This window comes from Actinia tenebrosa, unplaced genomic scaffold (assembly GCF_029948245.1).
Source record: "Actinia tenebrosa isolate PJP-AT-01 unplaced genomic scaffold, QUT_ActTen_1.0 PGA_scaffold15__27_contigs__length_11533743, whole genome shotgun sequence".
NCBI lineage: Eukaryota > Metazoa > Cnidaria > Anthozoa > Actiniaria > Actiniidae > Actinia > Actinia tenebrosa.
Genome location: NW_028292575.1, coordinates 5834946 through 5854997, shown reverse-complemented (window position 1 = coordinate 5854997; position 20052 = coordinate 5834946). Strand labels below are relative to the sequence as shown.

The following is a 20052-nucleotide window of genomic DNA, read 5'->3' as shown; positions in this document are numbered from 1 at the left end:
ACGTCCTTTTAGGTCTTACCTCCTTATCCTTTATTCTTTTTTTTTTTTCAAGAACCTGATGATTCCAGCGGTAAAATTTATTTGCAATACCTATTTTATTTTTTCTCGATTGTTCTTTTTCTTCACAAAACCCAACGTACGCTAAATTCTAATTCGATCAGTGACTCCCGATGCTTGGACTGACATTGATTAGCCCAGAGGTTCTCTCCTAGTATTATCAATAAAATTGATGTTAAATTGTTTAAAATGTGAAAGTTGCAGTCAGAATTCATAGCAATTTCTATTTGACTTGCTGACTCTGGTTTAAATATATTTGAAAAAATATACAAAAGTTTCGAACAGTCCAATCTTTCTTTGTTTATTTGTTTGCAGATGTAATTCGTCTTGATGCAATGTTTTCTCATTACATTGAGAACACCTGTCATTCGCAAGAGAATCATTTTTTTGTTTAACGGTTGTGCATGAGAAGACACATGGATATGGGTACAACTAAAACCAAGAACCTTATTCTCAAAGGAATGACACGTGGTCTGAAATGGGAAAATATTTCACCAAGCTAAGACAAGCCAAGAATGAGGCCTATTGAACCAATGAAAAAGAATAACACTTTAAAACACATTGACTTGAAAGAGTAAGTAATTTAATGACGTTCTTTCTTTTGTTGTTAGCCGGTGCATTTACAAAAAGGTCTTGAAGTAGCTTGGTTTATGTTTGTATACAACGTAGAGTTCTTCTGTTCCTGAAGGTGTACTTATACACATGGTTCAGTGTGGCAAAAAAGGGTATGTAGCTCACTTGCTTGTCCTGCTTGTCTGATGCAGATATTCATATGTTTCCTTCTGTTTTATCTATTCTCTTTTAAGAAAAAAAGGACTAAAATAATGACATTAAAATAATCGATGAAAGATTCCTCAAAGGCATCCTTCACTACAAAGTGTTAGGGAGGGGTGGGTGGAGTGAATAGGACTACGGATCGACACTTTTCGCCAGATTTCAGATCCAGAGTAAAATTTACACGGATTGGCGGATCCCGCCTATAAATGCAGCGAATTGCGGATTTCTCCATGTGTTTGGTCAAGACACGAAATTGCTAAAACACAAACACATGCGAGTCAACTGTGCAATTATTTGCGGATTCGGATATGAATAAATGTTTTACGAATCCGACGGATTCGGGCATTATCAACAATTACCTTATGATACTAATGTATTACCTTCCTTTACTTGAGTACACTGTCACTGCTGTTCTCGCCTGTCTTGAGATTGTTTCAACTTTCTATGAGTAACCAAGGGCACTAGGACACCGAATGTGGTTGGATTTCTATAGGTTTTTTTTTTTAAAGTTCCATATGGAACTTAAGGTGAATTTGATTATCCATATTAACTCTGGACGGTTGAATATTACTGACGTAAGGAGCATCGCGCGGTCGCGTTGTTGTTGGTATAGTACAAACAGAGTCAAACACGGAACGGCCGTTAAAGAAGTAACGCTCATAGGCTATTTAAACCGTTTGACCTTTGGAATGAAAACGTCTGCATTACAACAGCGAACGAAGGAACACGGACGCAGGATAAGTAAACAAGTATAACGTTGATTTAATTCAAATAATCGAAAGCAAAAAAAAAAAAAAACCTATAGAAATCCAACCACATTCGGTGTCCTAGTGCCCTTGCACATACGATATTAGGTCTATACCATCGCCTGATTAACCCTATCATTTTATAAGGAATAAGTATCATTAGCGGGTTACCTGTGGTTAACCGGTCATAAAATACTTGGCGGTTTTTTTTTTGCGGGTTACCTGTGGTAAACCGCTAATAAAATACCTTTTTATGTACGTTTAAAATACGTTTTTAGCGGGTTACCTGTGGTAAACCGCTCATTTGTTTTTTTCTTCTGATTGCTCCCCGATAAAATGGACAAATTGCGCAATAGTACCCAGAGGTCTTTAGGGCCTTACTTAAGATACCTGCGCGCATCTTCTATAGGGTCCCCGTCTATAGTCTAATCAATAAGTATGTACACAAATGGCTACACTATCAATGAGCTGATACCCCCAAAGGAACCATTGGAAGCGACATTTTGACTACCCTAGCTAAATCAATCTCATACTTAGATTCGCCCGTGTTTTTGTTGGGTTGCTGTCGGGTGCCATCGAAGATTCTGGGATAAAAAATTAGTAGAGGATTTTCAATGATTTTTACAGAAACAAATTAAACAATGGAAACCAGAGTTTGATTGGCATTGAATAACAAAATAAATCGGTGCCAAAAATGAGATCGATTTCACTAAGGTTTGCACAAAACATATTACTCGTAGAAAAAATCGTAATGTTTTACTTTAATTTTTATGTGTGGTCTTTCCCCCTCTCCAAAGACTCTCACTAGCTGGGCTGTTGTACTTTCGCTGATTCGGGCGAAAAATTGAATCCTTGGCTAGGCATGTATGCTTTTGCAGACCAAAACATGAAGCAATAAGCAGAAGCCAAATGAAAGCATATATGTAAATTACAACCATCTCTGTATCTCCAAGTGTCTTCTGTGCTTTGAGAATAACGATGATGTAAACGAAGTTCTTGACTTTTAGCATACGCTCTGAACTTTAACGTAAACATATTAAACAAGTGAACTCTAAGCAATTTCTTATTTACAAAGATACTCTGTTGGCAGAGTATCCTTAATCTTCTGCTTGCCAGAGCTGAACATTGTTCTTGATCTGGCCTGCACGGAGGAGTTATTTGAAATGGCTGAGAAGGCTCTGGAATCGAAGCAGGGTGCGAAAAATCCGATCCCTTGTCTAATGCCTACCCAACTTTGATAATGTGAATTGATACCACCCTGAGAGCTACCCACAGGAAAAGAGGGTATATGAGAGCCACAAATTTTATTAATTTAGTTAACTTTACGAAACTTTTGAGTTTACTAGAAGATCACAACATTCTTTACTTATTTACTTTCCTTAATCAAAATCCGTTCAACGTTTTAGAGATGCAATGTATTCATACTTTGATACTGAATTTTGGTTGCGAAATGACTAAATCATTATCTTTAATTACCGTTACAGTCTAAAAGAAATAAATACAGCCATTTCAAGAATCATTTCTTTAATTTCAGACTTAAACGTTATATCTAGTTGTGTAGAATTTGTATAGGAAATCGCACGATCTCGAGTACAATTTGGAAATTAATAGACACGAGTAATGTTTTGAAAGTTCTTGTAATTGCACGAGCCTTTAGGCGAGTACAATTAAAGTGCTACTACGACGAAAATCGCTCAAACTTGGATTCAGCTGAAACTTCCTAAAAATACTCTTTAAAGGTTCAATAATCACTGTATGAAGTGTTTTCTCGATATTCAGTACGAAAGTATGATATTTTTACGATTATTTTTTGGAGTCTGTGACGTCATACACTCAACATCGAACATCGCTCCATACATTTCTTTGTAGTTTATGATCAAAATATCAGTAGTAAAGGGAGAAAGAAATACCCAAACACTCCCAAAATATAAATTATAGTCACAAGTAATGTGAAATAAGCACATTAGCCACCCTTTGGGCTTCATAGGAATAAAATAAATTAAGGATTTATATACAAAGAAATATATGTAGCAATGTTTGATGTTGAGTGTATGACGTCACAGACTTAAAAAAATAATCGTAAAAATATCATACTTTCGTACTGAATATCGAGAAAACACTTCATACAGTGATTATTGAACCTTTAAAGAGTATTCTTAGGAAGTTTCAGCTGAATCCAAGTTTGAGCGATTTTCGTCGTAGTAGCACTTTAAAGAACTTTCAAAACATTACGAGTGTCTATTAACTCCAAATTGTACAAGAAGATTGTGTGATTTTTTGTTTATAGTTCACTCAACAAAATTTCAGTAAAAAATGCGAAGCGACGCCGTTCATCTTTGTCTATTTGGCGGCCGATTTCCAGTCCATCGTGCAACTGAAATGCATAAAAAAGATTAGTTCTTACGGCTTTAAAATCTTATTTATGCTTTTTAAATACAAAATGATAGAAAATAATTGTTTTGACATTGTTTTGGCCGTGTTGTCATAGCGACTTAATTCGGTACTCCTACGGAGTACAATTAACGCTGTAATTGTACTCCTCTCGACCAATCAGAGTCGAGTAATTTTGTTGAGTGTACTATAAATTCATTAATTATAAGCTATAAATTCAGTTTTGAAATGTTACATAAAATTCATAGGAAATCATTCCTAACAAACAGAGCTAGTTACTCTCGCACGCTTACAGCAATGACTTTCTAAGAATAATTTTCTGCGACATAAAAATTTATAAGCAACTTTTAATGTCGTGAAATTATCGATAAGCTTACCAGTAATATCTCCTGGTTGGTGAAGAAAAAGAAGAAGAACGAAGGAGTACGAAACAACCAACATTATATAACACACTAACTAAGTATGTACCAAGTCTTGCACGAATAGAAACTATTTGTGTTTTCTTTACCAAGTCAGCTTCAGATTGACTGATGTTTTGAGGCTTTCGATATTACTTCCGAGTCATAACCCCAACACACGATCCTTTACATCCGATGGGAGAGGAGAGTGGGAAGGGTCAAAAAAAACACCTTTGTAGTATTTCGTCATTCCAGTCCCCCTTAATCTTTACACCGCTAGAGAACGAAATACAACACTCAAGGGAAAGACACGAGGTTCATGAAAAACATTAACTCTTGAAAACTAAAAATATATTTTGGCCTTTATTTTATATAAAATGATACCAAAGCTATTTATTTTCCCCCAACCCCCTCTCCCTACGGAAATAAAAGCAGCAAGATAAATTGATGTACATTTTTAATTTATTTGCGACAGCATCTTTCGCTTTCATCTAGCTACGACGTCACCATCACTGATATTTTGATAATCAACAAAACAACACTTTTTTGTCAACACTACATTGTGATGTTTTATCAATATGTAACTTTACTAAAGAAAAATTTAAAAAAATTCTGACGATGGGATCAAATCGAAAGGCTACAAGTCCACACACGTAGCCCAATAACATTTCATATTTATAATTTTCAATACGATGCCTAAGTTCCTAAACAATTCAATGATTTGGTCATTTTGTAGAGTTCTGTGAAATACGGACGAGCAATTTAGTTTTTAGTAAAATATGGTTCTTTTTTGTCAACTTTCCATGCTGCGTTACAATTATGTTTACTTTTTATGACTTCGACAAAATGGTTCTACGCAATATGGCAGCTAAACGCACGAAGTCGTCTATTCATTATTTGTTCATTTTACTTCTATGATTATTCAGTTTCATAAAGTCCTTAATAGCCAAACTTAACCTTCATTCCATGATCAATTTGGAATTGGTAATTAAAAATACCGCCGTTTGAAAATAATAAATGAAAAATACCACGCGTATTTGATAAATTCTGGTTTAAGAAATCTATCCTACTTGATGATATGCTATGTCACACTCATGCGTTGGAATTGTCGTAAAGTTTGTTAGCCTCAACCAGCGGGTCAGAGTTCTCTGCTGATTCGTAGAGTGGGTTCAATGTGTAATGGTTGACTTCTGAGAGATTCTGATAGGTTGGTGTATTCAAAGCTGTGGGGGATTCCAATGTGTGGTAAAACACTTCTGGGGCTTCATTACCAACAGGCTCGGGCGCATGGAATTGTGGTCCATCCGATTCTATCTCCGGGGGCTCCAGTACGTGGTAAAAAACAGAAGAGGCTTCTTTGCCAGAATGACTGGTCGCATGGCATTGTGGTCCATCTGATGATTCTATATTTGGGGGCTCCAGCACGTGGTAAAATACATCAGGGGTATCATAACCAATAGGCTCGAGTGCATGACATTCTTGACGTTTTGTTGATCTTCTTGGATGTGGAACTTCATTCAGTTGGGAGTAATCAACGTCTTCGTAATCGGGAGGCTCGTCACGTGACTGAGGTTGCTCATCAACTGTGTTTACGGTTGACACGTCTGTAGTAGCTCCAGTAGTTTGGGTATCATAACCAATAGGCTCGAGTGCATGACATTCTTGACGTTTTGTTGATCTCCTTGGAAGTGGAACTTCATTCAGTTGGGTATAATCAACGTCTTCGTAATCGGGAGGCTCGTCATGTGACTGAGGTTGCTCATCAACTGTGTTTACGGTTGACACGTCTGTGGTAGCTCCAGTAGTTTGGTCAATGATTATGTTTCCTCTAGAATAAAAGAATGAGTTGGATGCATAAGATATAAGAGAGATTAATGGAAGGATTAATAATAGAGATGGTTTGTCTAGATCGATGAGTAAGGCAGTGCTTGTGTGCATATGGAAAACAGTGAGATACTAGCAAATGAGGGAGTTAAGAAAATTACAAACAAAAACACAGACAAAATGTTGTTACTTACTGCTCGTATGTCGGATTTACGACCATCCCGTCATCCACACTGTCATAAAGATCATAGATATTTAAGGTATTTATAGTACAATTCAGTTATATTCGCTAGTGAGTGTGTAAAATAAAAGTGACTCATACCTTGATCCATTTGTTCCACTCTTCGAGGCTTTTTTGGATCTGCGATATAATAAGAATAACAAACCATTGATTCATAAGCATGGGAATAAAAGGATACTTGAAATTTGATTCCTAGAGTATTTTTGTTTTGTTTAAAGTTTGTGCACGAGAAGACATATGAATATTTGGATACCACTCCAACAAAGAATCTTATTCTCAAGAGAACGACATGTGGTGTGAAATGGGAAAACATTACGTCCAAGGTAAAGAGGTCTCATGAAGCTCACCAAAACGTACTTAGTCGACTGAGACGATTCTGCGCGTGCTTTTGAGAAGTACACTAATGGGGAAAGGAGAACGGCCGAGGAACAAGGGAGTAGCTAAATGTGGATAAGCGAGGATGCTTTACCTATATGGTAAGTGTTCACAAATTTGGAATTTTTTTTTTTGTATTCACATTTTTTACGATTTGTTGGTGTCTTATTAAAGTAGTGTCATATAACTAGATCTTAAGTAAAATTTAGATAAAATAATAGTCTGTTGTGCATAAACTGAATCAAATACATGATTGCTTCATACCTATAACGACAAAAAATGTCGATAATGACGAGAACAATAAGGATGAAAACGACCAGCGGCATTACCATGACAACTATTCTCCAAGTCTCTTCACAAAAACAAGTTTTTTTCAGTGGATGGATATCGCCTTTAATGTACTGAGATTTGTTTTTAGTTGTGGTTGGGTTGCATTGTACCGTTTCATTTGTTGTCGAATTAACATTTGTTGTCGTTGGAAATGTTGTTGTTGCTCCTGTAGTGGTTGGCAGTTTAGTTGTTGGTTGTTTGGTTGTCGTTGGTTGTGTTGTTATAAGTTTTGTTGTTGGTTGGGTCGTGGTAGTTGGAAGCGTAGTTGTTGTTGGTGGCTTGGGTGGGGCTGTGGTGGTTCTCTCTAAAAACAAAATAGAACATATATGAAATGTTACTGAAAATTTTTTACAAGGCCTTTTAAAACTTAAAAAAAACAAAAAAAACACACACACACACACAGACAAAACAAAACAAAAAACAAAAAACAAGTAAACAAACGGAAAGAAAAGAAAAACATTCCTGACTTTGCACTATTAAAGACGGTCAAATATTTTGTTTGTTATTAAACTGATACAAGCTAAGTACACAAATAAATAACAAAATTCAGTAAAACTGTAATAAAACTACATGCAGATAAGAAGAGATTTGCGCCATAGGTAAAGTGTTGCTCCAACATACCAGGTGTTTCGAATATCGTATACTCTGCTGCGAAGCCATCGCTGTTGTTTTCTTCATCTGATCGAAAAACGAACATCACATCGCCAGTGGCTGTGATGGTGAAGGGTGGCTGTTGGCCAAAGAATGCTTGCTTTGGTTTAAAAACCATACCATTATTTTCGTAAAGCTGTAAACAATCTTTATCGTACTCGTACAAAGAGAATTTTGTGAAGTTCACAAGTAGGGTGTGATTAACAGGGACGGTGATCCTCCACGAGCACAGCTGTCCATCCGGGTATTTACCAGGGAAGCCAGGAGACTGGAAAACACCTCTATTGTCATTTCTAGTGTAATTGCAGCCTGAAATGGAACATGATCAAGAAGATTATGAATCAGAGTATATGTAATAGGACTCCATGCTGTCCAATTAAAAAATAATTGGACGAGGAAAATTCCGAGGAGTGACAAAATTGGATGAGGCCGTAGGCCGAGTCCAATTTGGCAGTCAGAGGAATTTTTCGGATTTCTTCAGTTGGGGAGCATGAAATCCCATTACCTATAAATTATATGGCTGCCTAATTAATCCCATACCAACAAGACCAGTCCAATTAAGAAAATAAATATGGGATTAATGAGAAGCTGTATAATAATAATAATAATAATAATAATAATAATAATAATAATAATTTTATTACTTATATAGCGCAAAGATGGCCGATACAACACGGACGCGAATGTTGTAAACAACTTGTGAAATTCCGTGAATAATTCATAACGTCTTTGGGACATTTTGAACTCATGCTAATTAAATACAACCACTAGTGCGGTATCAGAACAGTATACATCCACTAGTAGTTGTATCTAATTAGCATTTTCATTGTAGGGTTTGTATCGGGTTTACATGATATTCATGTGAACTGATTTCTAAAGCTGGATTGGCTTTGCCCTCATTGATTATTCATGAATTTTACAAACAGCTATTTTCTTTTGGAGTGTGCAATATAAAAACAAAAACAAAAAAACAAAAACAAAAACAAAACAAACATCGGAAAATGAACGGATTCAAGAAAATACGAATTGTATATACTCCTATTTCAAAAGACGTTCGGTCGGAGCTCTAAAATGGGCGATCTGAGACGATGTTTTTATGTTTTCTTGCGAAAATATCACATTTCTAACATTTCTCACATTTCTCACATTTTCTGGTCATGCTTCGTATTCCAATCTAAAATGAAAATACATCGCTTGGCTGTGAATATATTACATTTTGCAGTGCTACTACGTTTTTTGAAATAGGTTTATCAAACACAATTCAATAGAAAATCGGAAAATTATCTTTCTGATTCCTGAAAACAGAAATATCAAATTATTTGATTGCGATTACTGATTTTTGAATACCAGGAATCTAGAATCAGATTAACTGCAAAACATCTTGATTAACATCTTGGTCCCACAAAGCACTGACGTATATACGTAACGATAGTTGGGTAGGCTTTACCGACAATGTAAGAAATGTTACTATTCCTAGATAATGATGATAAGTAACAACAAGCTAGGTTTCTTACTTTCATAATAGCAGTAAAACATGGTGATTCCATTATCATGATTCCCGTCACCAAGTTTATGATGTGGCACTGTTCCATGCTTCTGATAATATCTATAGTAGTAGACAAACGTATGATACTTGATCCATTCAGTTGTTGCTACCATCCATTTGACTTGTTGACAGTCACGTGACCCATAAGGCAGCAGATAAAATGGTTTGGTTATCGGTAACGAGATTGGACTCTTTTTGTCGCCACTTGTTTGACAAAAATAATACAATTTGATAACCCAGGGGTAATACCAGTTGTAATACCGCTGGTTAGTAGCAAATTGCGAAACACCGGAAAGAATGCTCTTGCCACCGGTGTACATTTGAATCGATCCATAAGATTGATTATCAGGTTTACCGTATATACAGTATTGCCCTGGAATATAAATTGCATTGATTTAACTAAGTAACTCAGTCAGTCTTGGTGACTACTTGTAACGTGCGTATACATGCGCATGCTTGCGTAGCCTAAAATAATTGCGAAACAACTGCATTAACAAACGTGTGCTTTTTCTTGTTTGAGAGCACAATCTTTCTAAAGATTAACGTTAATATTTTTAATTACTTCAAAATGTATTTTAGAGCTTTCATCTTTAAGTGTATTCCTTCCTCAGTCATCTTAGGATGCCGTTCGGCACAGTTATCGAGATAATGTTTTATCCCATACCAAAAAAAAAAAGTCATTTTATCAGTTTTGTGCATTAGAATTGTCGGTAACGCAAGTACTAGAGTGGCCTACGTCTATATAGTTCTTTCAATGACCTTTTGAAAAGATTATTCATATTATGTTTCAGTGAAATGGACGCACGCATGAGCAGCCGTTTGTTGAACCGGGAACATACCCTTCCTACCATTGATGAAATATGAATCTTAATTAATCACGTCCCCAGCATACGGCCGTTCGGGAGACAAATAAGGCTTATAAACGTCCTCAAATATTCTTCAAGCCTTGGCGGGCTAACCATATATATGTTTTCACTGCGTTTTCACAGCTCCCTTTTCACATTTATCATTATCTTGTCTTATTACGCGTGTGTTGCGTAAAATTAAAACCTTAGCAGTCAATCAGTTTCATCGTCACGCGAAAGCCTCAAGAGTATTACTAACCTGTTGGCCAAGATTGATAAATGGTTCTGTCAATTGTTTTGATACAAAAATTTCTTATAACTCTGTATTGAGAAACTTCCCCTTCTATGTGTAAGGCATTTGAGTTATCATTGTTACGTCCTGTGTACTGCTTTATCCGTCCTTCATTTTCCCATCCAGTAGGACAACCTGCTTTGGGCTTGAGTAGAGCATAAGTTCCAGCCAGCCATGTGGCTGAACCTAAAATATAATAATTCGATAAATATTACTGAAAATAGGCAAGAAGAGCAATGATAAAATTTGAAATAATAAAAATACTGTTGCGTCGATCTATGACCGTATGAATGAGATAACAGTACAATATTTTGAAAGCTAGAGCAAGGCATTGTTTAGCTGAAATACGTAAAACCACCAAGATAAGATTACAGAACATAGGGCTGGGTAGTAATACCAATTGTAACAGAAAAAACAGCATTATAACTTAAACTTTTTTTAAATTTTTTTTTTCTGCCGTCATTTAACACTAATTTTCATAATTACGCGACCAAAAACTCAGCCTGAGACGTCTGGGTTTTGAGCAGTGGTGTCGATCAAAATAATTACAGACTAAGGCCCCGTCCACATGTATTCGGAAATTTTTGTATCCGCAAATTTTTTTTTGCGGACACGAAAATGTTCGCGTCCACACAAAGCGTATTCGAATCGTTTTCGAATCGTTTTCACTGTCCACACGTATCCGGAAATTTCTTGATCCGCCCTTGATGCTCGCTAGTGCCTAGTTTCTTTGACGGATAGTTTTTCTTATTGAGCATACGCAAAATCGTGTTTACGTCAGCGTATTCGAAAATTTGCGCATACGACCGTCCACACGTATCCGTATTCGGAGCGTATTCGAAAAAATTTCCACTCTGGAGACCGTTTTCGAAAATTTCCGGATACCGATAGAAAAATTTCCGGACACGTGTGGACGCAACCCGTATCGGCAAAAAGAATTTTGCGGATACAAAAATTTCCGGATACGTGTGGACGGGGCCTCAGACCGTGCGGAAAGGTGATTGCCAGAAGCCAAAAACCCAGACAATTCGAATTATGATAGCTAGTTGTGATGAAAAATACTGAGAATAAATAAAATGTCCTTGTTTTACGAGGGTAACACTTAATTAATAGGCAGGGGCTAACAAAGTTGTGGCTTCCCGTGTTTCATGTTCGAATTGGAATTTAGAATTTGAATTTTGCGGAGAGAGGAAAACCTAAGAACCCGGCAGGAGAAAAAACCCCGAAGCACAGGAGAGAACCAGTTAGAAACTCAACTCAAATATGACACACCGACTTCGACAATCGAACTCGGGTTACATATGTGAGAGGTAAGCGCTCTCACCGCTACGCCGCATCCGTGCTTTCCATAAATATAGACTCAGAGGCCCCGTCCACACGTATCCGGAAATTTTTGTATCCGCTAATTATTTTTTGCGGATACGAAATATTTGTGTCCACACGTAGCGTATTCGAATCGTTTTCACCGTCCACACGTATCCGTTTTCGTAAAATTTGGGGATACGTGTGGACGGGGCCTCAGTTGGCGTGGATTTCTTTCGCCGTTCTGATGCCAACTAATGTTGTACATAAATGAATAACTAGCTGGCGTCAATTACACCTGTCTAGTGCGTACTCTGCCCTAGTGGGCCATTTGATTATTCCGGAAGTATTTAACTGATGTCTCTACGATTGTTTCTTCGCTAGCGTTTTCTATTTTCGATATTATTTTCAAACGACAGAAATCAAAAACACAACAGAAATCACGACCGTGAAGAGTGTTGTAAATCTGATACAAAACTGTGTTCATTTGCATAAACTTTAAGTTGGATTTTCTTGGCCAGATTCACTTTAATTTTGAAAATTTTAGTGAAACACAAAGGAACTAACCAGTAGACGTTTGATAAGTCATATACAGTATTCGTGTGCGTGTTGTATCAGATATACAATCACTCGGCTACGCCTCGTGGTTGTATATCTGATACAACACGGCCACTCATACTGTATATATTACAAATAATGTGGCTGTTTAAATATAAAAATTCTTTATAAACGTTTTAAAAGCTATAGGAAATTAAATTACAAGCCAAGGAAGTAGCCAGATAATGAATCCGTTGATTTTTTAGACTTAAAATCTAACTGTTGCTGGTTTCACTATAGCCGCTTGAGGACTCGCTCGTTCGCGGTATGATACGAAACTCGTGAATAAAAACGATATAAAACTCTTATGTGATTATCTGTGTATTATACATTTAGGGTCGACTTTGATTGGTTAAAACTCAAATATGTCGCGAGATCTTATTGGACAGGTTTTACCGTGAAGTGGTATCATATCACTTTACTGATATGGTTTTTATTCACGGCTTTATTTCACTGATATCGACCCTAAATGTGTAATGAAATCAAATATAAACCACCGTCTCGATATATGAAAAGTCAACGTTCATTTGGTTAGAGCAACGCGACCCTGAGTTTCAAAATTGATGACATGCATGCGAATTAGAGTGCACGCGATATATCCGTGAAACAATTACTAGCCATGTAGCGCTTGGAAGTCGGATTTAGATATCAACTAATTAGTTTTAAAAAAGCTAAGAATTCACTTAGGCACGAACCAAATAAAGACGCGTAGAGGTATTTGCTTTTGTTCCCAATGTTCTGCTACGGCACTAAAGACATTACGTATTTGGTTTTTGTTTCACTTATATATGGCGTGCACTCTATGTGCTCTGGGGAAATGGCCCAAGTCCTGTAAATACATTGGCAGCTTAGCTCCTTTTTACATCAACTAAATTGCGAAATTTATTTTTTAAAACACTCGATATGCTTAATTCATAACTACAAATAGTCTTCTCACGTTTGCTTTCAACAACAACAATCGAGTTTCTATTGAAAGGTCTGAAAGTTGTTTTTCAAATCTACTAATGTATATGAAGATAATACCACGATAATACGTACTTTTGTTACAGTTGTTTCAAACATCTCAGTATTCTATACTTACCAGTGACATATCCATTCTGCAGAAGAAGGATGAGAATGCCTGCATAATTAAAAGAGGCAACCATTGTATGACACCAAGTGCAATAAGTCTGGCCGGATTAGAAACTGTTTCGAGTTTTCTTTACCAAGTCAGCTTCAGATTGACTGATGTTTTGAGGCTTTCGATATTACTTCCGAATCATAACCCCAACACACGATCCTGTATATCCGATGGGAGAGGAGAGTGGGGAGGGTCAAAAAACAGCTTTGTAGTACTTCATTGCAATCCTTTAATCATTACACCGTTAGAGAGGAAAAAAAACCAATACACAAGGGAAAGCACGAGGTTCATGAAAAACATTAACTCTTAAAAACTAAAACCATGTTTTGGCCTTTATTTTGAAATGATACCAAAGCTATTTATTTTAGGCCCCAACCCCTCTACTTAGGGAACTAAAAGCAGCAAGATAAATTATAAATTATTGATTTATTAGCGACAGCATTTTTCGCTTTCCTCTAGCTACAACGTCACCGTCCTTGATATTTTAACAATCAACAAAACAACACTTTAAAAATCTTCTATTTTCTAATGATCTATTTATTTTTCAGTAAAATATTTTTTTGTCAACTTTCCATGCTGCGAATAGTTACGTTTATGTTTTATACGGCAAAGTGGGTCCACGCAATACGGCAGCTAAACTAAGTCCGTGACCCCTATTCATTATTTGTTCATTTTACTTCTATGATTATTTATATATAGTTTGATAACGGTCCTTAATAGCCAGTGGATAACAAACGTATGCAATTCATTCCATGATCAATTTCCATTTACATTTGACGAGCAGTAAATCGCGTATATAACCAAAGCAAGTAATTCCGACTCAGGAATGTCGTTTTACTTTCGTACTATTACCGTATCGTGATTTTTAATCAATTTCGTCACAGCCACGCGGAATCTGTCCTCCTTGATCACATGCTATGCCACACTCATGCGATGGAGTTGTCGTAATGTTCATGGTTAGCCTCGTCAAGCGGAGCAGAGCTTTCTGCTGATTCAGGGAAAGGTAACTGACCAGTCATGAAAACCTCTATGGCAATAAAACTCTTTGTTATATACCAACTGTCAAAGTCCATTATTCTCATACTCTAAATGGCCGTAAATAGCCTCAGAGTATTGGTTAAACGTTTTACTGTAGTTTCCCATTGGCATCATAACTAGACTAGAACACCATACTGAGAGTTCAAAACAACGTACCTAAGATTGCGTACCATACTTATTATATAACGGTATATTTAACCATTAAGTTTTCATTAGACACCTATTTATATTCCTATTTATTTATATTCGGTTTCCGCAATACAAATATACATATATATATAATGCGGAAATTGATTGTGTTAGAAATGCGGGTTTCATGATGACTTTTAACACTCAACATGTCACAAGATCTTACCTTTGTTCTCTACTGCTGTGTGTAGAAGAATCACAAAAACGAACCAACACCACGGATACATCGAGAACACGAGACGGTCACCTTCTCACTTATTTCTCTTCGTGTTAGGCCCCGTCCACACTATGCCGGATAAATTTGAATCCGAATTTTTATTTATTCAGTTAGGCCTATCGTCCACACTAGTCCGGGAGAATCCGAAACAATTCTTCAGCGAAAACGATTTTTTTCAAATACGGTCTCCAGAGTGGAACAATGTGAAAACGCCGGCTAGTCGTATTAGTGTGGACGGAGAACATTTCGTATCCGAAATTTTTCAAATACGATGACGTCATAATTGTCATGGGTTGATTGCGGGAAGGCTAAAAATTCACCGCGGGCTCAATTTCATGCTCAGATGTGCAATGAAGCGTTTTTGCCGCCTCTGATCAGAATAATTTGGACACGAAACATTTTATCCGAAAACTTTTTTTTGTGCTTCGATGTGAAAGTTGCGGATTCAAATTTATCCGGCATAGTGTGGACGGGGCCTTAGAGATGGTTTTGTACTTCAGCAGTATACTTTCATTCTCTATTCTACGTACTACTTGCGCTGCTACTGGTTTCGAAACAGCATGACTACCCCTCTCTTTATACGGTAGATTCATTTTCTAGGGGGGGGGGGGTGGGGAGTAAGATTAGGGTAAGGTAAAATCGTAGGAGTAGGGTAAGGTCAAATCCTCAGTCATAAAAGCGAAGATTGATTAATGTGTGGGGAGGTTTGGGAATGTTCATTCTATTACATGGCTTTTAAAAGCGGTCGTGGACATTGAAGAGTAGTGGCTTGTCTTTCATGGATTCATGATGAAACCTTTTCAATACTAAATTTTCTAAACCAACATTCTAATGAAGTTTTAGTTATTGAAAATAATGACTAATCATTATCAGTGGCGGATCCAGGATTTTAAAGAGGGGGTTCCAAAATGGCCGCGACGTTGAAAAAGATGGTAAGATCGGCTTCTACTTAGCTTAAAAGAACGCGATTGGCTTCACAAGATCCCACCCCTGTATCCGCCACTTTACATGTACGTGCACCGTCGAGTCACTTCAGCCACTTTTATTTTGATGGCAGAAGAATAGAATCTCTTTCACTTCAGAAAACTAAACGTCTGTGTAATAGTAAAAACATACCATTTACCGCCTTCCAATAGCTAGAGCTGCCTTCGAACTCAACACTGAAATGTTGAAAATGGGATCAGAGCGAGAACTAATGCATTTGACCAATTTGACGCCGTGGCAGATTCAGAAAGATTTCAATGGGGTGACTGTTACCTAGAAAAGCGTCCTTTCAGGTCTTACCTCCTTATCCTTTATTCTTTTTTTTTTTTTCAAGAACCTGATGATTCCAGCGGTAAAATTTATTTGCAATACCTATTTTATTTTTTCTCGATCGTTCCTTTTCTTCACAAAACCCAACGTACGCTAAATTCTACTTCGATCAGTGACTCCCGATGCTTGGACTGACATTGATTAGCCCAGAGGTTCTCTCCTAGTATTATCGATAAAATTGATGTTAAATTGTTTAAAATGTGAAAGTTGCAGTCAGAATTCATAGTAATTTGTATTTGACTTGCTGACTCTGGTTTAAATATATTTTTAAAATATACAAAAGTTTCGAACAATCCAATCTTTCTTTGTTTATTTGTTTGCAGATGTAATTCGTCTTGATGCAATGTTTTCTCATTACATTGAGAACACCTGTCATTCGCAAGAGAATCATTTTTTGTTTAACGGTTGTGCATGAGAAGACACATGAATATGGGTACAACTAAAACCAAGAACCTTATTGTCCAAGGAATGACACGTGGTCTGAAATGGGAAAATATTCCACCAAGCTAAGACAAGCCAAGAATGAGGCCTATTGAACCAATGAAAAAGAATAACACTTTAAAACACATTGACTTGAAAGAGTAAGTAATTTAATGACGTTCTTTCTTTTGTTGTTAGCCGGTGCATTTACAAAAAGGTCTTGAAGTAGCTTGGTTTATGTTTGTATACAGCGTGAAGTAGAGTTCTTGTGTTCCTGAAGGTGTCCTTATACACAAGGTTCAGTGTGGCAAAAAAGGGTATGTAGCTCACTTGCTTGTCCTGCTTGTCTGATGCAGATATTCATATGTTTCCTTCTGTTTTATCTATTCTCTTTTAAGAAAAAAGGACTAAAATAATGACATTAAAATGATGGATGAAAGATTCCTCAAAGGCATCCTTCACTACAAATTGTTAGGGAGGGGTGGGTGGAGTGAATAGGTCTACAGATCGACGCTTTTCGCCAGATTTCCATATCAAACAATTGTTGTCATTCGCGGGCTTCCTGTGGTGACAAACCACGCTCCCCTCCCCTACACAATTTCCAGTCTTTTTTCGGCCAAAACCAAGATGGCTGACTAGTTAGTGATGTTTTCACTCGATTTACTGTAAATTTGAGCAGTTTTGAGCAAGAAATTCGCCTATTTAGTGAATAAAATTATATTCCAATTTCCTAATATGGTAAGTACATTCCATATATGGTAAAAGAAACAGCTCGAGCGGAATGACAACTTTTCTATGTGGAAAGTTTGATATGAGATCCAGAGTAAAATTTACACGGTTGGCGGATCCCGCCTACAAATGCAGCGAATTGCGGATTTCTCCATGTGTTTGGTCAAGACACGAAATTGCTAAAACACAATCACATGCGAGTCAACTGTGCAATTATTTGCGGATTCGGATATGAATAAATGTTTTACGAATCCGACGGATTCGGGCATTATCAACAATTACCTTATGATACTAATGTATTACCTTCCTTTACTTGAGTACACTGTCACTGCTGTTCTCGCCTGTCTTGAGATTCTTTCAACTTTCTATGAGTAACCAAGGGCACTAGGACACCGAATGTGGTTGGATTTCTATAGGTTTTTTTTTAAGTTCTATATGGAACTTAAGGTGAATTTGATTAACCATATTAACTCTGGACGGTTGAATATTACTGACGTAAGGAGCATCGCGCGGTCGCGTTGTTGTTGGTATAGTACAAACAGAGTCAAACACGGAACGGCCCTTAAAGAAGTAACGCTCATAGGCTATTCAAACCGTTTGACCTTTGGAATGAAAACGTCTGCATTACACCAGGGAACGAAGGAACACGGACGCAAGATAAGTAAACAAGTATAACGTTGATTTAATTCAAATAATCGAAAGGAAAAAACGATACGATACTAGGTCTATGCCATCGCCTGATTAACCCCATCATTTTATAAGGAATAAGTATCATTAGCGGGTTACCTGTGATTAACCGGTCATAAAATACTTGGCGGTTTTTTTTTTTTTGCGGGTTACCTGTGGTAAACCGCTAATGAAATACCTTTTTATGTACGTTTAAAATACGTTTTTAGCGGGTTACCTGTGGTAAACCACTCATTTGTTTTTTTTCCTTCTTATTGGTCCCCGATAAAATGGACAAATTGCGCAATAGTACCCAGAGGTCTTTAGGGCCTTACCTAAGATACCTGCGCGCATCTTCTATAGGGTCCCCGTCTATAGTCTAATCAATAAGTATGTACACAAATGGCATATTACACTATCAATGAGCTGATACCCCCAAAGGAACCATTGGAAGCGACATTTTGACTACCCTAGCTAAATCAATCTCATACTTAGATTCGCCCGTGTTTTTGTTGGGTTGCTGTCGGGTGCCATCGAAGATTCTGGGATAAAAAATTAGTAGAGGATTTTCAATGTTTTTTACAGAAACAAATTAAACAATGGAAACCAGAGTTTCATTGGCATTGAATAACAAAATAAATCGGTGCCAAAAATGAGATCGATTTGACTAAGGTTTGCACAAAACACATACTCGTAGAAAAAATCGTAATGTTTTACTTTAATTTTTATGTGTGGTCTTTCCCCCTCCCCAAAGACTCTCACTAGCTGGGCTGTTGTACTTTCGCTGATTCGGGCGAAAAATTGAATCCTTGGCTAGACATGTATGCTTTTGCAGACCAAAACATGAAGCAATAAGCAGAAGCCAAATGAAAGCATATATGTAAATTACAACCATCTCTGTATCTCTAAGTGTCTTCTGTGCTTCGAGAATAACGATGATGTAAACGAAGTGCTTGACTTTTAGAATACGCTCTGAACTTTAACGTAAACATATTAAACAAGTGAACTCTAAGCAATTTCTTATTTACAAAGATACTCTGTTGGCAGAGTATCCTTAATCTTCTGCTTGCCAGAGCTGAACATTGTTCTTGATCTGGCCTGCACGGAGGAGTTATTTGAAATGGCTGAGAAGGCTCTGGAATCGAAGCAGGATGCGAAAAATCCGATCCCTTGTCTAATGCCTACCCAACTTTGATAATGTGAATTGATACCACCCTGAGAGCTACCCGCAGGAAAAGAGGGTATATGAGAGCCACAAATTTTATTAATTTAGTTAACTTTACGAAACTTTTGAGTTTACTAGGAGATCACAACATTCTTTACTTATTTACTTTTCTTATTCAAAATCCGTTCACCGTTTTAGAGATGCAATGTATTCATACTTTGATACTGAATTTTGGTTGCGAAATGACTATACATTATCTTTAATTACCGTTACAGTCTAAAAGAAATAAATACAGCCATTTTAAGAATCATTTCTTTAATTTCAGACTTAAGCGTTATATCTAGTTGTGTAGAATTTATTCATTAATTATAAGCTATAAATTCAGTTTTGAAATGTTACATAAAATTCATAGGAAATCATTCCTAACAAACAGAGCTAGTTACTCTCGCACGCTTACAGCATGACTTTCCTAAGATAATTTCTGCCGACATAAAAATTTTATAAAGCACTTTTAATGTCGTGTAATTATCGGATATGCTTACCAGTAATATCTCCTGTTGGTGAAGAAAAAGAAGAGGAAACGCGGAGGAAGGGATGTACCAAAAACCAACATTATATCACACACTAACTAAGTATGTATTCCCAAGTCTTGCCGGATTTCGTGTTTTCTTACCAAGTCAGCTATCAGATTGACTGATGTTTTTTGAGGCTTTCGATATTACTTCCGCGTCATAACCCCAACACACGTCTTGTTACATTCCGATGGGGGGGGAGGTGGGGAGGGTCAACTGTAAACCACTTTTGAATCTTTCGTATTCCGTC

General features: G+C 37.0%; 1 protein-coding gene and 1 long non-coding RNA gene across 2 annotated transcripts in view; both read right to left on the bottom strand.

The window, feature by feature from the left end:
- Positions 1-618: 618 nt before the first annotated feature.
- Positions 619-20052, bottom strand: part of LOC116296049 (uncharacterized) — a 25931-nt gene continuing 6497 nt past the window's right edge. The window contains exons 2-9 of the mRNA XM_089030521.1: positions 10441-10659; positions 9305-9709; positions 7761-8099; positions 7074-7443; positions 6516-6554; positions 6388-6426; positions 4349-6197; positions 619-1276 (exon numbers count right to left, since the gene is read on the bottom strand). Coding sequence (XP_088886647.1) covers positions 5462-6197; positions 6388-6426; positions 6516-6554; positions 7074-7443; positions 7761-8099; positions 9305-9709; positions 10441-10659 — 2147 coding nt within the window. The 3' untranslated portion in view covers positions 619-1276; positions 4349-5461. The remainder of the gene's footprint in view (positions 1277-4348; positions 6198-6387; positions 6427-6515; positions 6555-7073; positions 7444-7760; positions 8100-9304; positions 9710-10440; positions 10660-20052) is intronic.
- LOC148910938 (uncharacterized) lies at positions 16819-19810 on the bottom strand. Its single transcript, XR_016119894.1, has 2 exons — positions 19773-19810; positions 16819-18607 (listed from the first exon to the last, which is right to left on the bottom strand). It is a non-coding gene; the product is annotated as an uncharacterized LOC148910938 (long non-coding RNA).